The sequence below is a fragment of the Phoenix dactylifera genome, chromosome 4, assembly GCF_051530095.1.
Source record: "Phoenix dactylifera cultivar Ajwa chromosome 4, Ajwa_hap1_PhDact_Kaust_v1.1, whole genome shotgun sequence".
Taxonomy (NCBI): Eukaryota; Viridiplantae; Streptophyta; class Magnoliopsida; order Arecales; family Arecaceae; genus Phoenix; species Phoenix dactylifera.
Genome location: NC_143193.1, coordinates 5,353,901 through 5,371,725, shown reverse-complemented (window position 1 = coordinate 5,371,725; position 17,825 = coordinate 5,353,901). Strand labels below are relative to the sequence as shown.

The 17,825-nt window shown below is 38.4% G+C and overlaps 2 protein-coding genes across 3 annotated transcripts; both read left to right on the top strand.

The window, feature by feature from the left end:
- The first annotated feature begins 348 nt into the window (after positions 1-348).
- LOC103712282 (GDT1-like protein 4) lies at positions 349-15,320 on the top strand. Of its 2 annotated transcripts, none has more exons than XM_026806650.4 (9): positions 349-687; positions 823-882; positions 962-1,084; positions 1,164-1,262; positions 1,480-1,552; positions 3,653-3,738; positions 12,368-12,451; positions 12,762-12,821; positions 14,646-15,320. In XM_026806650.4, the coding sequence occupies exons 1-9, from the start codon at positions 586-588 to the stop codon at positions 14,694-14,696; spliced, it is 738 nt and encodes a 245-aa protein (XP_026662451.4). In that variant the 5' UTR covers positions 349-585; the 3' UTR covers positions 14,697-15,320. The 2 variants fall into 2 exon arrangements, with proteins under 2 accessions (XP_026662451.4, XP_008796982.4); XM_008798760.5 differs by lacking the exon at positions 14,646-15,320 and adding an exon at positions 13,773-14,123.
- Positions 15,321-16,528: 1,208 nt separating this feature from the next.
- Positions 16,529-17,456, top strand: LOC103712281 (CRIB domain-containing protein RIC4-like). Its single transcript, XM_039117246.3, has 2 exons — positions 16,529-16,792; positions 16,893-17,456. Exons 1-2 carry the CDS (start codon positions 16,666-16,668, stop codon positions 17,267-17,269), a joined length of 504 nt encoding a protein of 167 aa, XP_038973174.3. The 5' UTR covers positions 16,529-16,665; the 3' UTR covers positions 17,270-17,456.
- Positions 17,457-17,825: the final 369 nt, after the last annotated feature.

The window sequence follows — 17,825 nt, the reverse complement described above, 5'->3', positions numbered from 1 at the left end:
ATTAATAATAATAATTATAATATTTTATTATAATTTTGGGTCGGCTGGTCCAAATTAGTCGGCCGCAATTAAAAATTTGAGTTTTAGATCCACTTGGCTGCTAAATTACTGCCAAGCGCGTAGATCATAGCATCTGCCTATGTTTGGATAGTTGATAAATTATTAGATGTATTAGTTTTTATAGTTGATCTCAAATAAAATTATTATTATTATTTATTTTTTATATATAATATGGAAATTATTAGGTGGATGCAGGGTAAGAGTCGTAAGGCCATCTCGGTGATTCAAAAAAAAAAGAAAAAAAGAGATGGATCACCTAATAATTTAGGATGGGTCCACGGTGGACCCGGTCCCACTTGCTGTAATAATAATACGGAAGACGGAGGGAGGAAGGGGAAGACACCGAACGCAGCGCCGGCTCCTCTCCATTTTCCCCTGTTCGCCCATTTCATCCCGGCTTCCTTCCCAGATCCGATCTCTCTCGTTCATTCAATTAAATTCTTTTTCTAAATGTTTCCGTCTAGATTTCCTTCTTGAGTTCCCCTCTTGGTTTCGATCTGTAGCTAGGGTTTGAGTTCCCCGGCAATGGATCCATCCAGTATAATTTTCAGTAGATTTGGGCTCCTTCGGATTGCGCTGCTTCTCGTCCTCCTCCTCGTCTCTTCCACCGTGGTTGTCGTCGCTCAGGTAATTTTTAGTTTTTATTTTTGGTGGTGGTGGGGGTGGGGTGGGGGGGGGGGGGTGATTTGTTAACGTTCAGATAGAATTGCTTTTAGTAATCAAATTTGCTGTTTTTTGGATTGATCCTCTTACGAATTAAAGGCGGAGAGCGCCGAGAATGCTTCGTTGGAGTCGACTAGATTCCTGGATCGCCGCTCTAAGGTAAGCAGACGTGTCCTCTTTCTTCCATCTTTAGATTTTTGGAGATTTTTTTTTGAATTTTTTTTTTTGACTGATATAGATGTTCCTGCGCTCGTTTCGGAAAGATTCAGCAAGTGATGATGATGGTGTTGATTTAGAAAAAGTTGGCCTGGGGCTCTTTGATGCTTTCTTTGCTAGTATATCCATGATCATAGTTAGTGAGGTTTGTGTTCTGATACTTAAGTATCTGTAATTTAATTGATTGGAAGAGTTATTGATGCTACTAATTCTGGATTTCTCAGATTGGAGATGAGACATTTATAATCGCAGCACTGTTGGCAATGCGCCACCCAAAATCAATAGTTCTGTCGGGTGCACTCTTCGCCCTTATTGTGATGACAGTAAGATTTTATGGGCTCTCTTCCCAGCTCTTTTCGACTATCTCTTGATGGTATTCCAAATTTTTCTAATTTTGTTACCGGTGTTATAAATTCAAATAATTTACATAATTAGTTAATGTTCGACGTTGGACTCCAAAGAAAAATTTAATGCACATAATTTTGATGTTTATTATTTTTTAGCAAGCAATATAAAGTGGCTGTTTTACATGTGTGTAAGGTGCTATCGACTGGACTTGGTAGGATAGTTCCCAACTTGATATCAAGGAAGCACACAAACAGTGCAGCTACTGGTATGTTGTTTTTTACCCGCATAAATAACCATGCACCTTTCTGCCACTCACCCACAATGTAGTTATTTGTATTACATTAAGTTATGATTGGGAATAAGTTGTCGATTATGATTACTTTTCTGTCACTTTTCTTATTCTTATCCTTATAATATTTCCCCTTCCTTTTGGTCCTTTTCAACCTTTTCATAATTAATAAATATCTATAACAGACTGGAGAAGGCTTTTATTCTAAATTTTCTAGGGAGTGGGGGAGCCCTGAAAGGGAATGAAGAACAGTGGTAGAAAACCAAGAGAAGGCACCTGAAAAAAGTTAAAGTTGAGAATAAGGATGAGAACAAGACTAAATGAGCATTCCGCTATAAACTGTTGAGCATTTTTCTGTGAAAGCTTCATTTTAACTCTTTCTACAGGATTAAGATCAGATCAACCATGTGAAACACTTGCTCCTTAATTTATAAACAGCCAATTCTTATTTTTAGCTTGCTGAAACACAAATGCAAAACATCAATGTGTTGACATAACTGAGAAGTACTGTCATTGGTTACATGAACAATTAAAAAATGGGTCTTAACATAAAAAAAAAAAGTAGAGATTTTGCTAACACTACAAAATTCAGAGATTGAATGGATGTATCAGATAGCATGCTGCTTTTCAATCCCATTATGTGTAGGTTGCATTATTGCATTCTGATGGTTTTTCTTGTTGTATCAAATCCTAAGCTTCATCTTTTTAATATCCTTTCTGATTATGCAACCCATCATTAGCTTTGTAGCTCTTCCATGCTTGTTCATGCGTGTTTCCAGCCTTTTCTTTCTCAAATGATGATAGGCCTTTTACTATCTTTCATTACATTTCGGACTTCCCCAAGTCACATCTGATACCAATGATGGAAGGCTACTCGGTTTTCTTTCAGGAAATGTTTTTCTTATTGGAATTCAAGGATGTATATTGGCTCTGTGAATTGGGTCTTTTCTATGCCTTATGAAATGTCATTTTAGAAACTATCAAGGAAATTCAGTTCATATGCTTTAACTTTCTTCCATGACAATCATTTCTTTAATGACCTGTTTCTCTTCCTCTTCTTTTCTCCTTGAGAATATAGTCAGAATCACTTGAGACTGCAAAAATGATATATCTTGCCCAAAAGAATGGAAAGAAAGACTTGAAAAATGAATAACTTCCTAGGATGTGAAAGTGGTGCAATTATTAGGGAGATGAGTGAAACTGGTTAGTTAAAGAGGCTCAAATCTACAGCACAAAGTTTATGGAAAAGCTTCAGTTTGGCTCTTTCCTTGAATTACTTGTATGTTATTGGGCCAACTGAGATAAAACCTGAAAATAAATAACTTCATTGAATGCAAAAGAGGATATGATTAGATATGGCATTGAGGAGATGATTAGGATTAGTTATAGTCAAAGTGGCTCAAAGCTATGACGCTATTTCTATGGAAAAGATTCAAGCCAGCTGTTTGTTTGACATACTCGCAAGTTAGTGGGCTTAATTAGAATTGCTGATTATACTTTCTGTATGCCATCCATGCCAATCCTCTCACCTCCACCTAGCTAACACCCTGATGTACTACCACCACTGCACCTGGAGGGACGTGTGCACCAAAAAATAAGGTTTACCTGTTTCAAATAATACTTTTTCTGCTCGTTTTATACTTCTACCGCATATTTTGTCAACTGTTTCATTAATTCATTCAATATAACATTAACTTGCATCTTATTCAAGTCCTATGAACATTACAGTTATTAATCCAAAATAAAAGCTTAGTTTATTAAGACTCTGTGTGATAGATAACATTACTGGCTCCTGTGTAAAAGGACTATATAAGGGAATATGTCCTCTATGTATCATCATGTTTTATTATCTTGATTCTTTACTTGCTTTAGCTTACACTTCAAGAAGTGTATAGAGCTACTTTATGATGGCGAAGGAATCCTGATATATCCTGAAATATTGAATTTTGTCATGTAATATGTAGAATTTCATGTCCACCAGTTCCTCTGCTTCACTCTCTTAATTGATTGAAGATACATAATCTTATGTCTCCTGGAGTCCTACTCTTTCTCTATTCTCTCTCTTTCTTATTGTAGTGCTTTATGCATTTTTTGGGCTACGGTTGCTGTACATTGCATGGAGGTCTAATTCAAAGGCATCACAGAAGAAGGAAATGGAAGATGTACGCATGTTTTGCTTCATATTAGAAGCGTGTTATGCATTTATCACGTTCTTTTTCCTGCTTTATTGATGTCACACATTTTAGTTATGTTAAGCCCTCATAAACAACCAATTGATGTGCTTGGTTGTGTTTGGTTGTGTTCCATCTCTTGAGCATCTTTTCTTTTTCTTTCCTTCTCTGATTTAGACTATCTGAAAAGACTATAATTGCCAGACAGTTTTGCACATAAGATCTATTTTACACTGTGAACTGCTTTATTCCTTATAGCATGTTGTTGAATGATGACCTCCACTAGCATGCTTTGGAAGAATGGTAACGTAATTACACTAGATGCAATTAGGCAGTCCATTTAGCTCCACATTATGCATTTGTTAGTGCAGATAACAATAATGCATATAAGTAGTTCAAATTCAACTAATAAACTAAGAGTATCCTCATGTGATTAATCTACAATCTTAATTAGCTTGTGATCACAATGTTTCATTCAAAATACTATGCTTTGGTCAGTTAAATTTGATGGATTCTTTTGTGTTGTATTTATTTGAGTAACAAGAGAAGTGTAGCAGACAAAAGCGAATGCACATTTATAATCTGATGTAAATTTGTAAAGATCTTGAAATATGAGATGACAATCATCCGTTCTAGTTCTCATGTGCATTGCACATGGTCAACGATAATAAAATTTCTATCCTGGCACCATATGTAGTTTTCTTTTATTGAATGTACTGTGCCATCATATTTGTGTTGTCATGTGACTTGTGTTCATGCCAATTATATCATCAAGAATGAAGTATTATGAAGTTGAGTTCTGTCAACTCTTCTTGATTATTCGTGAGGTGTTAACAAATGAGAACTTGGATTTCTTTTTGGATCATAAGCAAAGTCAAATAAATGATCATTAGTTACTTCTCACTTCATAATCATTGGTCACTTCCTGCAAATGATATTTTGCTCTGGAAATATACTTGTCTGAGATGACTCAAGCTATATTTGCCTTAGATGGAGCACTGAGAGCCATTTATATTTGCTTAACCAATTACACCTGAATATTATCACCTAATCTTTTGTATAGTTTGCAATTTTATCTATTCATATTTTCTGCAACCTTTTTTAATGCAAGATAATTGTTGTATTTCTTATTCCAGTATAATAAACAAAAAGATGAGATGAAATGTGACATCAAACATACCTCATGTTCTAGTGGGACAAGATTATATTTTCTAATGGTGACATTAGTTTCTTTATGATGCTTAAACTTATACACTGATACTTGGAAATGTAAAATGATGCCTGATTCAATTATTCATCTCTTGTATAATTAAAAGAAAACTGCTTTTAGAGGGGAAACCTTTCCAAGGGCTTTGACAAAGTTTCATTTCCAAAATCCTGTGTGCGTTTGAATATTGAAGACCATGAGAACTTCAAGAATACTAATTATGCTTCAAATTCGCTCACTGTTATTGTCTAACATCTTGTGTTCAAGTATTCAGTTGCAATATAAAAACTCATTTTAATTGTATATACTTACAAAATGCTTATTTCCTTTTAGCTGGTTACACGTATGAAATTGAATATAGATGACGTGTTTATTACACAAAGGATCTCTGTGTATCTTTGTGGCATGTGCTCATGCACTGCACATGCCAGTCAACTAATGCCTTAATAGTAGTATATGGGTTGCTGACAAAGTGACCTTCTCATTCTGATGGTTAGTAACTCAGTATCATGCTTTTGTGGGATAGGCAGGTGTTCCTGACATATGATGATTGAGTCTAGTCTTGCTTGCATAATCGCAAACGTCGTAAGAAAAATCATCCATCCAATAAAGGAAGTGTAGTAATAAACATGTGAAAACCTTCTTTTCTCAGAACATCCTCGTCCCACAATATGTTTATAATCTTTCAAGTTTTCAGCTATTCTCATAATTACCCTATTAAACCTCCTCTATTAGATCTATTCTCATAGTTTCACCGAAAATATGTCTATAATAGCTAAAATAGATTTTTTTTCAAAAAATGCCCTTATAATATTCTCAGTTATATCTTGTAAGGATGGATTGTGTAAAAGCAAAAACTTCCACAGATGGATCATCTCTAATCACAATGGATATGAGAAAGGGAATATTAGTTTCTTTTGGACTCAAGGCTCTTTCTACCATGCAAACTTGTTCTAATCTGATTCAAAATGTACCTATCTGATTCAAAACTCTTTTCTGGGCCTATCCGATACAAATCTCTGAATCCTAAATTCAAGATGTGGGATTTTTAATATGCATGCTGAAAGATTTCTACATGGACATTTCAAAGTTCAGTGATGTCAAAATTCTAAATAAAAAATAGTTTTCAAGCATGCTAATCATCTAGTTCCACTCAAGCACTCAAACACATTGTTTTCTCTAGTCTGTTTAAAGATGCAACGAAAAGGGCATTGACTAGAACTACTAAAATGATGGATTTTGTTTTTAAAGACCTCTGATGGGTCCAGCTTGTGTATTTAGGGGTTTGGTTATTGAGAAAACATCCAGAGTTCTTTTATTAATATTTTTTCTCTAGATATTTATTTAGATTTCTAATGCATTAAGATGTTTCAGGCCTTGAAAGTTATTGCACTACAAATCACTTATCATTTTTTTAATGAAATTTTTTAGCATTGGCTAAATAGGTAAAGCACTATTCATCATATTTATGTTTACTATTTGCAGTTAATTGTATTTATAAATTCTTCATAATAATCTTCGAGTCCATGCCAATAAAAATGGAGCAGAATCAAGATTCCCGTACTTATGTTCTCTATATCACTGTTACTAATTCATAATTCATGGATACAAGTGCATAAGCACTTACAATATAACTAGTAATAACAAAATCCTCCAACTTAATGAGAGGTTTTCTAACTACGGTGGATGCTTGTATCAACATTTTTGCTTTTTCAAGTTTTTGCCATCTTAATGCAATAGAGTTCTTTTATGAATTCCTAGTGAGTTACCAAAGAATAACTAATTCCAAGTGAGACTGCCAAATGGTAACTATTAAGAAAAGATTAAAGAAAAGTTAAGTGTACATCTATGGGTATATGCAATGTTGTTAAGATTGGGGCTGGATCGTAAATCATAGAGAGTGTCAGGTTGGATCAGATCATATATTGGATTGTGGATCCTAAATTTTTTTCATATTTCTTTAAAAATATAAAAAGGAAAAAAATAAGTGACGAGTCACGACAAAGAAGAGAAATCTGATCATCAATGAGAAATCTTCCTTTTAGCATTGGTGTTTAGCATGGTAAAGAGAAAATGGTCTTGAGTTGCCTCATAAGAGCACATAGGATCGATGAGAGTTGAAAAGGGTGACAATCATGGTCTGCCGTACCGGTCCGTACCGGCCGGTACGTACCGGTCCGGCCTGGGACCGGTACCGGATCAGCGTAAAATCCGGTACCGGTAATTTATTGTTGAAGGACCGGTACGCCACCGGTTCGGACCGGTACGGGACCGATTCGGACCGGTACGGGACCGGTTCGGACCGGTACGGGCCGGTACGCCACCGGTACGGACCGGTACGCCACCGGTACGGACCGGTACGCCACCGGTACGGACCGGTACGAGACCGATTTCGTACCGGTCCGGGCCGCCACCGGTACGCCGACCGGTACCGGTACGCCGACCGGTACCGGTACGGCAGACCTTGGTGACAATAGTAGTAAAAGAGCAAGAAAGAAGAGAAATGAACAAGGGGTTTGCAGCAAGTTATTTAGTAATCTTCCTCATAAGAATCCCAATCAATTCTCTGCAGCTAGCTGGATACAAATACTCTTCTAAAAGGTGAAAATCAGTATGCCTTTTTTTCTTTATAAGGACTCTAGAATATTATATAAACAGCCAATGAAAATTGCCTTATATTGATTGATATGGATCTTTATTGATAGAGACTACACTATTTCTAGAAGGAAACTAGGGGATTCAGCTTATTACCTATGTACACATGAATTTGAATTCAAATTGAACTCTTTAAAAGGAAAACAAATCAAGAAAACTTTAGTTAAAAATCCTTTAAATCATCCTTAAAATCAGTCTAAATAAACATTAATTGCAATTGAAAAGAACCAGATATTTTTTTTGGTGGGTGGGAGAGAAGGGGGGTGGGGGGCGATTTACTGTTCATGCATGAAATCAAGGAGATGCTACTTTGTTTCATGGATGGACAGCAAACAGTAAGCATGATCCAGTGGATTGGATCACTCACTTTTTGGATCGCATGACCCAAAAATGGATTAGACGATCCTTTTCAAAACTGGTTCTAGTTCCCGATCGATATTGTTTTATAGTTTTTTAATTTGGATCGTGGATAGGCTGATTTTAACAACACTAGAACATATATGAATCACACACATTCCTCAACCTATCTAAGAAGAAAATAGGATAATTTCAATTGTTGCTGAATTATTGAACCACGTGGGGCATGGAATGCTGTACTGCCTCGAACTGTTTGGTTCGGGGCGTACCGAGGCATACTAGGAGTGGTCAGGCATGGTTCCGCCCCTTGGGTTGAGAAATCTGGTGAAACAGAAAAGAGGGAGAAGGAGAGAGAGGAAAGAGAGAGGGAGAGGGAGGGGGGGGAGAGCGGGAGGCCGAGAGACGGGGCTAGGGAGAGGGAGAGGGAGAGGGAGAGGGAGGGGGGGGGGAGAGCGGGAGGCCGAGAGAAGGGGCTAGGGAGAGGGTGGGGGGAGAGAGGCCGAGAGAGGGAGAGAGAGATTTCGAGTCCCCTCTTCTCTAGCCGCATGCTAATAGGGGTGGAGCCTCTATTTCGAAATTAAATAGGAGCTTCGGTCTTTTTTTTCAAAACAGAGGCTCCACCCGTATTACCATGTGACCTGAGGAGAGGGGGCTCAGAAGCCCTCCCTCTCTCTCTCTTCCTCCTTCCTTCTCCCTTGCGCTCGCTCCTCCTCCTCTCTCTCTCTTCAACGAAACAGGGGTTTCGCTCCTATTTTTGTGCAGCTAGAGAAGAGGGGGCTCGAAAGCCATCTCTTAGCTTCTCTCTCTCTCTACCCCTCCCTCTCCCTCTCTCTCCCTCCCTTTCTCTCTCTTCTCCCTCTCTCCCTCCCTTGTTTGCTCTGGATGTGTCGGTACGAGCCTAGAATGGCACAATACCGTACTCACTATGCCGTCGGGCATCTAGTACATATTTCGGGACTGGCACAACAAACCTTGACGTGGGGCGGTATTGGCAACTAGTATAGATATGCCCTTTACTAGAACATGGGATTGGTGCTGTGCCAACTCCAATGATGTACCTTATGCTGGTTTGGAGGCATACTGTACTTTTTGTATCTTACCAATAGGGTATTGGTATGGGGACCGGCGTCGAGAATTAAAATATTAATTTTAATATTTTTTTGATATATACTAATGAATTCATGAGAAAACTTCTTATTTATCTTTGATGGAGTAGTTATGCTTATTGAGTCATGGCATTACTTAGGGTTAACTAGACCTTTGACTTTTGGAGCCAACTAGGATGAAGATATTCACAACCAAAGCTGGGCCAAATCAAGGTTTGCAAAACCGATGCTAGGAACTATACTAGTACGTTACTACTTTGGTCTGGTGCGGTCGATACGATATAGTCGGTATGGTACCAGTACTTTATAAGTATGTACCAAGGTCCACCGTACCGGGTTCGGTAGGCGTACTGGTTGCCTACCGGACCGGTACAGGCCGGTTCGTACCGTGCTCCGGGCGGTACGAACCGGGAAGCTCTTCCCCGCCGGAACCGGGGAAGAAGAAGAGAACCAGAGAGAGCGCGGGGAAGAGAGGGAGGGAGCCCACCTTCGGCCGCCATCGGAGAGCCGCGGAGGGGCGTCGGAGGCCGGCGGGGGGCGGCGGAGCCCGCGGGGGCGCTGCGGAGGCCGCGGCCGCTGCCGCGTTTTTTAATTTGGAGATTTTTAAGTGAAGTCGGCAACCGATTTACCGACTTCACTTAAAATCCCTAAATTAAAAAACGCGGCCGCGTCCCCTGTTTATTTCGAAACAGTGACGCGGCCGCGGCCGCGGCCTCCGCAGCGCCCCCGCGGGCTCCCCCGTCCCCCGCCGGCCTCCGCCGCCCCCCACCGGCCTCCGACGCCCCTCCGCGGCTCTCCGATGGCGGCCGAAGGTGGGCTCCCTCCCTCTCTTCCCCGCGCTCCCTCTTTTTCTCCTCGTCTTCTTCGTCTCCGGCAAGGAACCGGCCTGTACCGGTTTCCACGGCTCCGCCGTACCGGTAGCTGGCCGGACCGGTTTGTACCAGCCCGTACCGGCCGGTACGGGCCGGTTCGGCATACGCTGGTATGTACCTTGTTTCGACATAGGCCGCAATAGTTTTTCTGACTCCCAGCCATGATATGGCCTGAAATTAGGCAGTATAGATTGGTATTAGTTGGTATGGGGTTGTTCCACTCGATTTAGATTGGTACAAATTGGTTTGGCTCATATTGAATCGAACCTTGGTACGATATCAGTAACTTTCTAGTACTATATGGTATAGTTGGTACAAGGTAGTATGATAGACCTTGAGCTAAATAATGAGCATGAACGCTACTAGAGGACTCTAATCTAGCAAGATGGAGGAAACATACCAACTTTTGAACATGCTTTAATATACTTAGTATAATATATATTATTAAAAGAAAAAACTTGGGTGTTGGATATCACCGATTATTAGAGATGCTATTTATGCATAAATTTTGTTTGCAAGATCTCCCAATTGGTGTATCAGACCTTATAGCTTATCATAAGGCAGGTGGATGGGTGGTTTAGGGCGAGAGCCTTGCATTAGGAATTACTTAATTTGACACATGTAGGATTTTTATGGGAAGATCTAGGTTATTTCACCTAATCTGAAGCATTTCATTCAGTAATGAAAAAAAATTGTTCTCCATCAATCATTCTGAACTAGTCCTGCAATAGCAGTACTCTGGTATTATCTGCACAACTGTAGTATGTTGTTAATATGGGAACACGGTTGTGTAATTTTGATTTGGAAGTCAAATTAGTTGAAAGAAAAATTAATGCAGACATTGGATTTATCTAAGATATTAGGATTAGATGAGTCAAAAAACTATGTTTGTCGGTTTAAAACTTGCTTATACACTAGTCTAAAGCTGTCAAATTTCTATATTTAAACAAAAAGGAATAGTGTATCTGATTATATCTGAATGCCAGTGTCAAATCATTTGGAAGGCTTCATATCTTTCTGTGCACGATTACAGATGAGTCATGCTCATGTGGCATAATATGCTAAGTTGCATTGGGAGATGAACCCATAAAGAATTGTTGCATTTGTGATATATCGGGTTTTTGTTTGTAACAGAACTTGACATTTGTTTTCTTATTTTGTATTTTATTTCTAATATGCAACACGAGGTAAAACTGGAGAAATTTTCATTCTCATATTCAAGTTTGAGGGCGTATGATGGGATAACTATTTCAAAAGAATTTTGTTTGTTTAGACTGCCCGAGCTTTCCTCCCCATATGAAAAAGAAATAGAGAAGCAAGGTTACAAAAGTGAAGAAAGGGAACCAAAGGAAAGGTGGATGTTGATCTGACCTATGTTTTAGGGGCTATATGCCATGGCTATGCAGAGATGCCAAGCCAAATCAACTTTGTCCAGCCAAATATTACATCAAAGCAGTGTCAGACCTTCAATGTTTACATCATGCAACTAGTACCTTAAAACTGAAACATGTCCATTGGGGCAATTGATTACAAGGATGTTAAGTGCAAAAGATGGAGCACTACAGGTGTACTTAGATGTCAACTCATGTGACATCTCTGCCTTACTTGAATTAAATCCAATATAACATCGTCTGTAACACTCATCATCATCTCCTTCATGCAACTAAACATGTTGAAGGTTCAGGTAGTTACAACCCTTCTTGGGTAAAGAACAACAAATTCTTCTACACTATCAGTCAATACATTTCTCTTTCTCTGACAAGTTATGTTGATATAGTGTATCCTACCTATCAGTTTTCTCAATTTGAGAAATTGTACAAAGGCACTGAGAAGCATATTATACATCTCCCAATTTATAGGATAGTTTAGATTAAAAAAAGAAAAGCATGCTTATGAAGGATGCCCTTAGTTTGGGCATTGAACTGCATTGTATACATGTATATCTATCTGTTTATCTTAAGGATGCCTATCATATAACTTGATCTGTCAGAGTGTCAGACATTAAATTACAAAATTACCATGTTAATTTGAGCTGTTCCAAAATGCAACATGATAGAACATTGTGTGCAATTAAAGAAAAATTGATTGATATTAGAATTACTGATTGTACTATCTTTTTATGTAGATACTTATATTCATACAAGATAACTTCACAAATAAAAGAAAGTGGATATCCGAATAATAAAGAGCATCTTACGACACTTCTATTGGCATTTTGAGATATCCTTCATGTGTGCACAGGAGAAAGTGTTTTTGCCATGAAGTTCCTATTAAATTTTTGGAACAAGTATAGGATTATATGCTATTTAACCAAAAGCTTTCTAGCTTACAATTGTTTCTTTATAAATTTTAAATTTTCCATTATCAGACAATGACATTTGTTAAGACCACATATTTTTAATTGCTAAGTGAAAACTGTGCAGGTAGAAGAAAAGCTTGAGACAGGGCAAGGGAAAAGCACATTTCGCCGCTTTTTTTCAAGATTTTGTACGCCTATCTTTTTAGAGGTACATTTTGTTTTGCTTTTCAGTTTAAGGCAGTAATGGTGGCCTTCTTCATGAGGATATTGTAAACTTGAGTACATGGAGGCCTCGGCCATTTTAACATTTTCTCACCCTGTGCACTCTTGCCAGTATGCTGAATTGTTGGATTCTGAGTGTCTCCAGCCATGCCTATTATAGTTATCAAACAACTTATCTTTTTCACTTTGTGAATATCTGTTTGTCAAACAACTTATCTGTATTGTAGTTCATTTTGACAATTGCAATATATTATAGGTGGAATTTGTCTTAACACTTTTTATGATATCATATGCAGTCGTTTATTTTGACCTTTTTAGCAGAATGGGGGGATCGTAGTCAAATAGCAACAATTGCGGTAAGCTTGTTGTATATTGCTTAGATTATTTTTCATGACCAATTTTATTTCCTTTTCTTTCCCCCTTTTCTTCCTTTTCCTTCTCCTCACTGCAAGTTACATATGCCTTGAGGAGTTTTCAAATTTTAGCTACATCATGATAATTCGGTCTAAGCCACTGTATGTAGCAGTTCATTACTCCTTAGGACATCCAGTTTTCATCCTTACATTTGTGTCCATATTATATATTTCATTAAATGTTTCTCAGTCTGTTTTCCTCTGTTTTAATGTTGTGCATAAGATGAAACTAGTTCATTTCTGATGATGTTAAAATTAATGTCAATTTGATTTTGAATTTAACTTTTCAACATAAAATCTTAGTCCTATAATATATAAAGCAGAGTTTCAAAAAATTGATCTGCTTGTGATACTCCAGTACTAATGGACAATGCAATCATATCCATCTTCTATCCAAACATTGGCACATACTGATCAGTTACAGACTATATTCGCTGTACAGCACTGCAGCATAAAAACTATGCAGCACGTTACAAAGTGTAATATCCTTCCATATTTGTAATTGCTGTACATTTCTTCCCATTCTCACTCATCATTTTGTATAGAAGGCCCCACAGATTTGTTTTTTTGTTTATTCTAAATAAAAACTTAAAATTGTTGTAGCATAAGCATCTTAGAATGCCAATGAGCATAAGGATATTATTTTGGATATGCTTGGTGACTGGGACTAGTGAATAACTTGGTTAAGATAACCATGCAAGTCCACATGCTGTTATTATCTCTTATGTAACAGCCCAAAATATATGATTTAGAATTGCAGTGTCCGCAGTTGTTTTCGCACTGCATTAATTTGTGTGAGTGATCTCTCAGCGCTGTAATGTGAAATACTCATCCAGCTATTTTTTATTTGAAATAACCAACTGCATCTTGTTTTCCTGTGTCTGCGTCATGCAGCTAGCAACCCACAAGAATGCAGTTGGAGTTGCAGTGGGAGCAACATTAGGCCACATGATATGTACATCTCTTGCAGTGGTGGGTGGGAGCATGCTGGCATCCAAGATCTCACAACGGACAGTTGCAACCATTGGGGGTCTGCTGTTCCTTGGGTTTTCCTTGTCATCATACTTCTATCCACCTTTATGATTGTAGATCATATATTGGGCTCTTTCAGGAGCTATTTGTCCCCAACCCATTTTTGCTGTTACTTGCATCTTATACATGTTCTACAAAGTACATCCAATTAAGTAATGTTGCACTTCAATTCTTTTCATGTATAATATATAGCAGTTGAATTCACTTCTCTAAGGCCCTTCTATTGCATTCTTTCGGTAGTGTACTCGTTTGTTCCCATGGAGCAGGTGTTTGTCAGACTGCAATGCCTTGTCAATTATTAGTTATCCAATTCTTTAAATGTATAATGCATAGAGTTGGATTCACCATTTGAAGTTTAATTTAATAATGCAATTACATATGTATGATATTAGATAATAGTCATGAAGAGTAATTCTACCATGATGAGCTGACATACTAGCTGACTCTTGATTCCGTTAGTTGATCTTTAGAGCCATAAAAAGATACATAAACTAGAACTTAAAGGTCTGGAGTTTGACCTGGATTTCCAAGCTCAATGCTGGTATCATATTGTTGCACCCAACATAACCTTGCACTTTAATGGTTCAGCTGGAGTGTTGTAATAGGTCTTTCTAATATGCTGTTCAAGTATTGTAATCAATAAATCAGATTTTTTATCTTTTTTCTGGTTTGCATGACTTCTGGATCAGTCTAAAGTTCACTTCTGGGAATGGATCACACATTTTTTGTTGGCAGGACATTTGGTTAGGAGATCAACCTCTTTCAACATTGTTCCCAAACCTGTAACATGCAACAGAAAATGAAGAACCAAGTGGCACTTCACTGGAGCCTTGCATCAAGGAGTTGGGAAATTAGGTTAAGCACTCACTTTGGCCACCATTCTTCAAAGCATCTCACGTCATGAACAAACCAATTTGGGGATGGCTTGAAAGCAAAATTTATTCAGTGAAGTCCTTCTGTAGGTTTGTTAATCAAGAAGGGGTTATCCATCCCCTTGCCTCAGCTTTATGGACAGCAGTAGCATCACAAAAATCAAAGTGTTTATGTGGTTGGCCTTGAAGAACAAGCTCAACACAAGAAAAAGCTCAAACAGGATAGCAAGTATATTATTGGCACATTATTGGGAATCAGATGGCCAATGAGAACTACTATAGAAACAGTGGATGGATGTAATAAAAGAAAGGAAACTGAGAGGCTATGATGTGCTTGTGCAAATAGGTTCTACCGATTTCGCACTTCAGATGTTGGGAGTTAACTCTTAGCTAGGTTTGCTTTCATTTTTTTCTCTCTTATGTATTCTTTTATGCTTAACCTTATTGTTGGGACTATGCCATTATTTCAAAAAAAAAAAGGAAAAGAAAAAAAAAGGACCACTTTATTGTTGTAAGGGGTCTACTTGCAACTTCCTCATAACCAATTGCAATGTGATTTCTTGACAGAGCCCAAGTGAATATTCTAACTTTTAGTGGAACTTTACCACCCCAAATTCCATAAGCAGGATAGCATATAAGCCAGGCATGTCAACATTCAAAGTAGATTGGCAGCAACCTCATAGATATGACCACTTGTAGAAAGAAGATTTCCAAATGCTGCTCATGCCTTCCTAGTCACAAATAATTCAAGCATGCAATTTCTTTGTTTTTTCTTTTACTAGAAGTTTTATTTATTTGACTAGAATACCTCCTTTGGTTAAAAAAAAAAGGACTATAATTCAAGCATGCAATGTCATTGGGGAGCAGATCCCGCTAAAGCTGGGAAGAGCCAATGGCTCAAAACAAGTTCTTGGAAGTTTCACATGAGAAATTCCATTTGCCACCTAACTCTGGAAAATGATACCTTCAAATGTATTGGGACAAAGGTGAACTGCAGCAGATGGAAGCAACCAAATTTTGGGAATTCATTTACTTTCAAGGCCAGTTAAAGGATTATATCTCTTCTCTGCCAATATAGTTTCATAAGTTACTTGTACGAAAAGCTCTTCCTCCGAAACCAATCCATGATATATCCATGAAAAAGATTTGTTGGAAGCCTTTTAAGCTCCAAAAAATGCATAGAACCCTGTGATCAGAAGCAACCATTGAACTTTAGGATTTGATGCATGCAATAAGAGTATAAGAGACTGGGATTTTTCATTTGAGAAATGATCCATGATGCTGCTGAGTCTGAATGAGAGAATAGAAAAAAATTGCATGACATTACCTGCATCTCTTTCAGAGCCTTAAGCAAATTGTATGAAGTTATGGATCATGTTCCATAAACTGTTGTTTTGTACGAGACTCTTAGAACTTATTGCTTGCATTTCACTCCTTAAAGGAGAGTTGTTGGATGCCTGTGCAAGAAAAGAAAAGCCGGTGAGAGATTTTTGGATGATGGCTTGGTCCTCAAGGGAGGTTTGGACATAGTACTCAGGAAACAGAAGAAGCCAATAAGGATTTAACCCAGGTGTAAAGGTTCTTTTATGCACAAAAAGAACAGTTGGTGGGCTAAAATTGGCCTCCAAGATGACACCAACTCAGAAAGTAGGTGCCAACCGACCATCCAACCCAGACGCTTCATAATACTCTTCCTCTCTGAGCTAGATTTGGGTGAGTCCTACCTTTCTGTGTAAAGATGCAAATAGACTTGCCAACAAAGCCAACACCACCACATATACCAACACTATTTTTTTGCCTCGTAGCCTATAGTAACCATTCCTGTTTCTGTCTCTTCCTTCAATTCTACTCTAAACTTCTTTTTCCTGTTCATTGACAAGGCAATGCAAGATCAAATGGGGAGGCTCATGGTTCTTCCATTCTCTGCTGGCTGCGTCTCGCAATCGAGCAATGCAGTAACTGGAAACCAAGCAAAACAAGCCCAGACAACATCAAACCCAGCACCAGCAAGTAACATTATTATTTTTTTATTTGTTTACTTCCTTTCTTATTTTTGTGATCCCTTGGAGTGACTCACTGGCTTCCTTCCTTGTGTAATTTTGTTTTCAAGGTGGAGGAGGAGAGAGTTCATCTAGTGGGAAGATGAAGAGCTCTCTTGGGCTTCTCTCTTTTCCGAGGCGCAACATCTCTGCGGGCCTTCAGAGGCTGATCAAGAGCTTCAAAAGCTTGTCTCAGATGTTTGCAGTGTACAAGGAGGAAGGTGAAGAGATGGAGATGGAGATGGAGATGGAGATTGGGTTCCCAACAGATGTGCAGCATGTGGCTCACATAGGGTGGGATGGGTCTAACAGTGTTTCAAGCATCAAAAGCTGGGATGGTGCACCAGAGTTGCTCTCCCTCCCCTCTCTTTCTCTTAGGCAGTCTGAGCCTGCCATGTCTGCTCAGGATGATGGACCTCTAGGCAATGGTGCTCTTAGGTTCCCATGAGCATGGTGAGTTGTGGCTAATGGTCTTCTTGCTGTGTTTGCTGTTGCATCATGCCACTAAAATGATATTAAAGTCTTCAACACCTTGGGTATTTGCATGGGTGGTGTAAGTGCAACATGAAGTGTGTGGATTCATGTCAAATGATTTCTAAATAAAAAAGAGATCTGAGGTTGAGAGTCTGATACCACATGGGCATTGCTAGTCCTCATGCCAAGAGGGCTTGCATCCTTTCATTTGTTCAAAGAACATTGTCATCAACCTAAATTCTAGACTTATAAAAAAAAAAAGCCATTATTTTTCTTAATTAGAAAAAAAGGGGTATTGTTTATGATCCTGCCCCACTAGGCTAGATTAGATGCCTATTTTCTTTGGATGTATAGGGCAGTTTTGTCCCATTGCCAAGAAATGAAATAAGGATACAATCTAAGAAAGATTGACCTATTCATTTTTTCAGGACAAACAAACAAAAAAGACTTCAAAAAGTTGACAGGAAAAGGAGGGAAGAAGAGCAAATCCCTGCATTTTCACTAGGTTTAGCCCAGGTTTTATTTGATAG

Excerpts from the sequence above, each read along its gene's own strand:
- LOC103712282 (XM_008798760.5), top strand. The coding sequence starts at position 586 with ATGGATCCATCCAGTATAATTTTCAGTAGATTTGGGCTCCTTCGGATT. Across the intron at positions 1,085-1,163 it reads CCATGATCATAGTTAGTGAG|ATTGGAGATGAGACATTTAT; the intron begins GTTTGTGTTCTG and ends TGGATTTCTCAG. Across the intron at positions 3,739-12,367 it reads AGAAGAAGGAAATGGAAGAT|GTAGAAGAAAAGCTTGAGAC; the intron begins GTACGCATGTTT and ends AAAACTGTGCAG.
- LOC103712281 (XM_039117246.3), top strand. The coding sequence starts at position 16,666 with ATGCAAGATCAAATGGGGAGGCTCATGGTTCTTCCATTCTCTGCTGGC. Across the intron at positions 16,793-16,892 it reads ATCAAACCCAGCACCAGCAA|GTGGAGGAGGAGAGAGTTCA; the intron begins GTAACATTATTA and ends TTTGTTTTCAAG.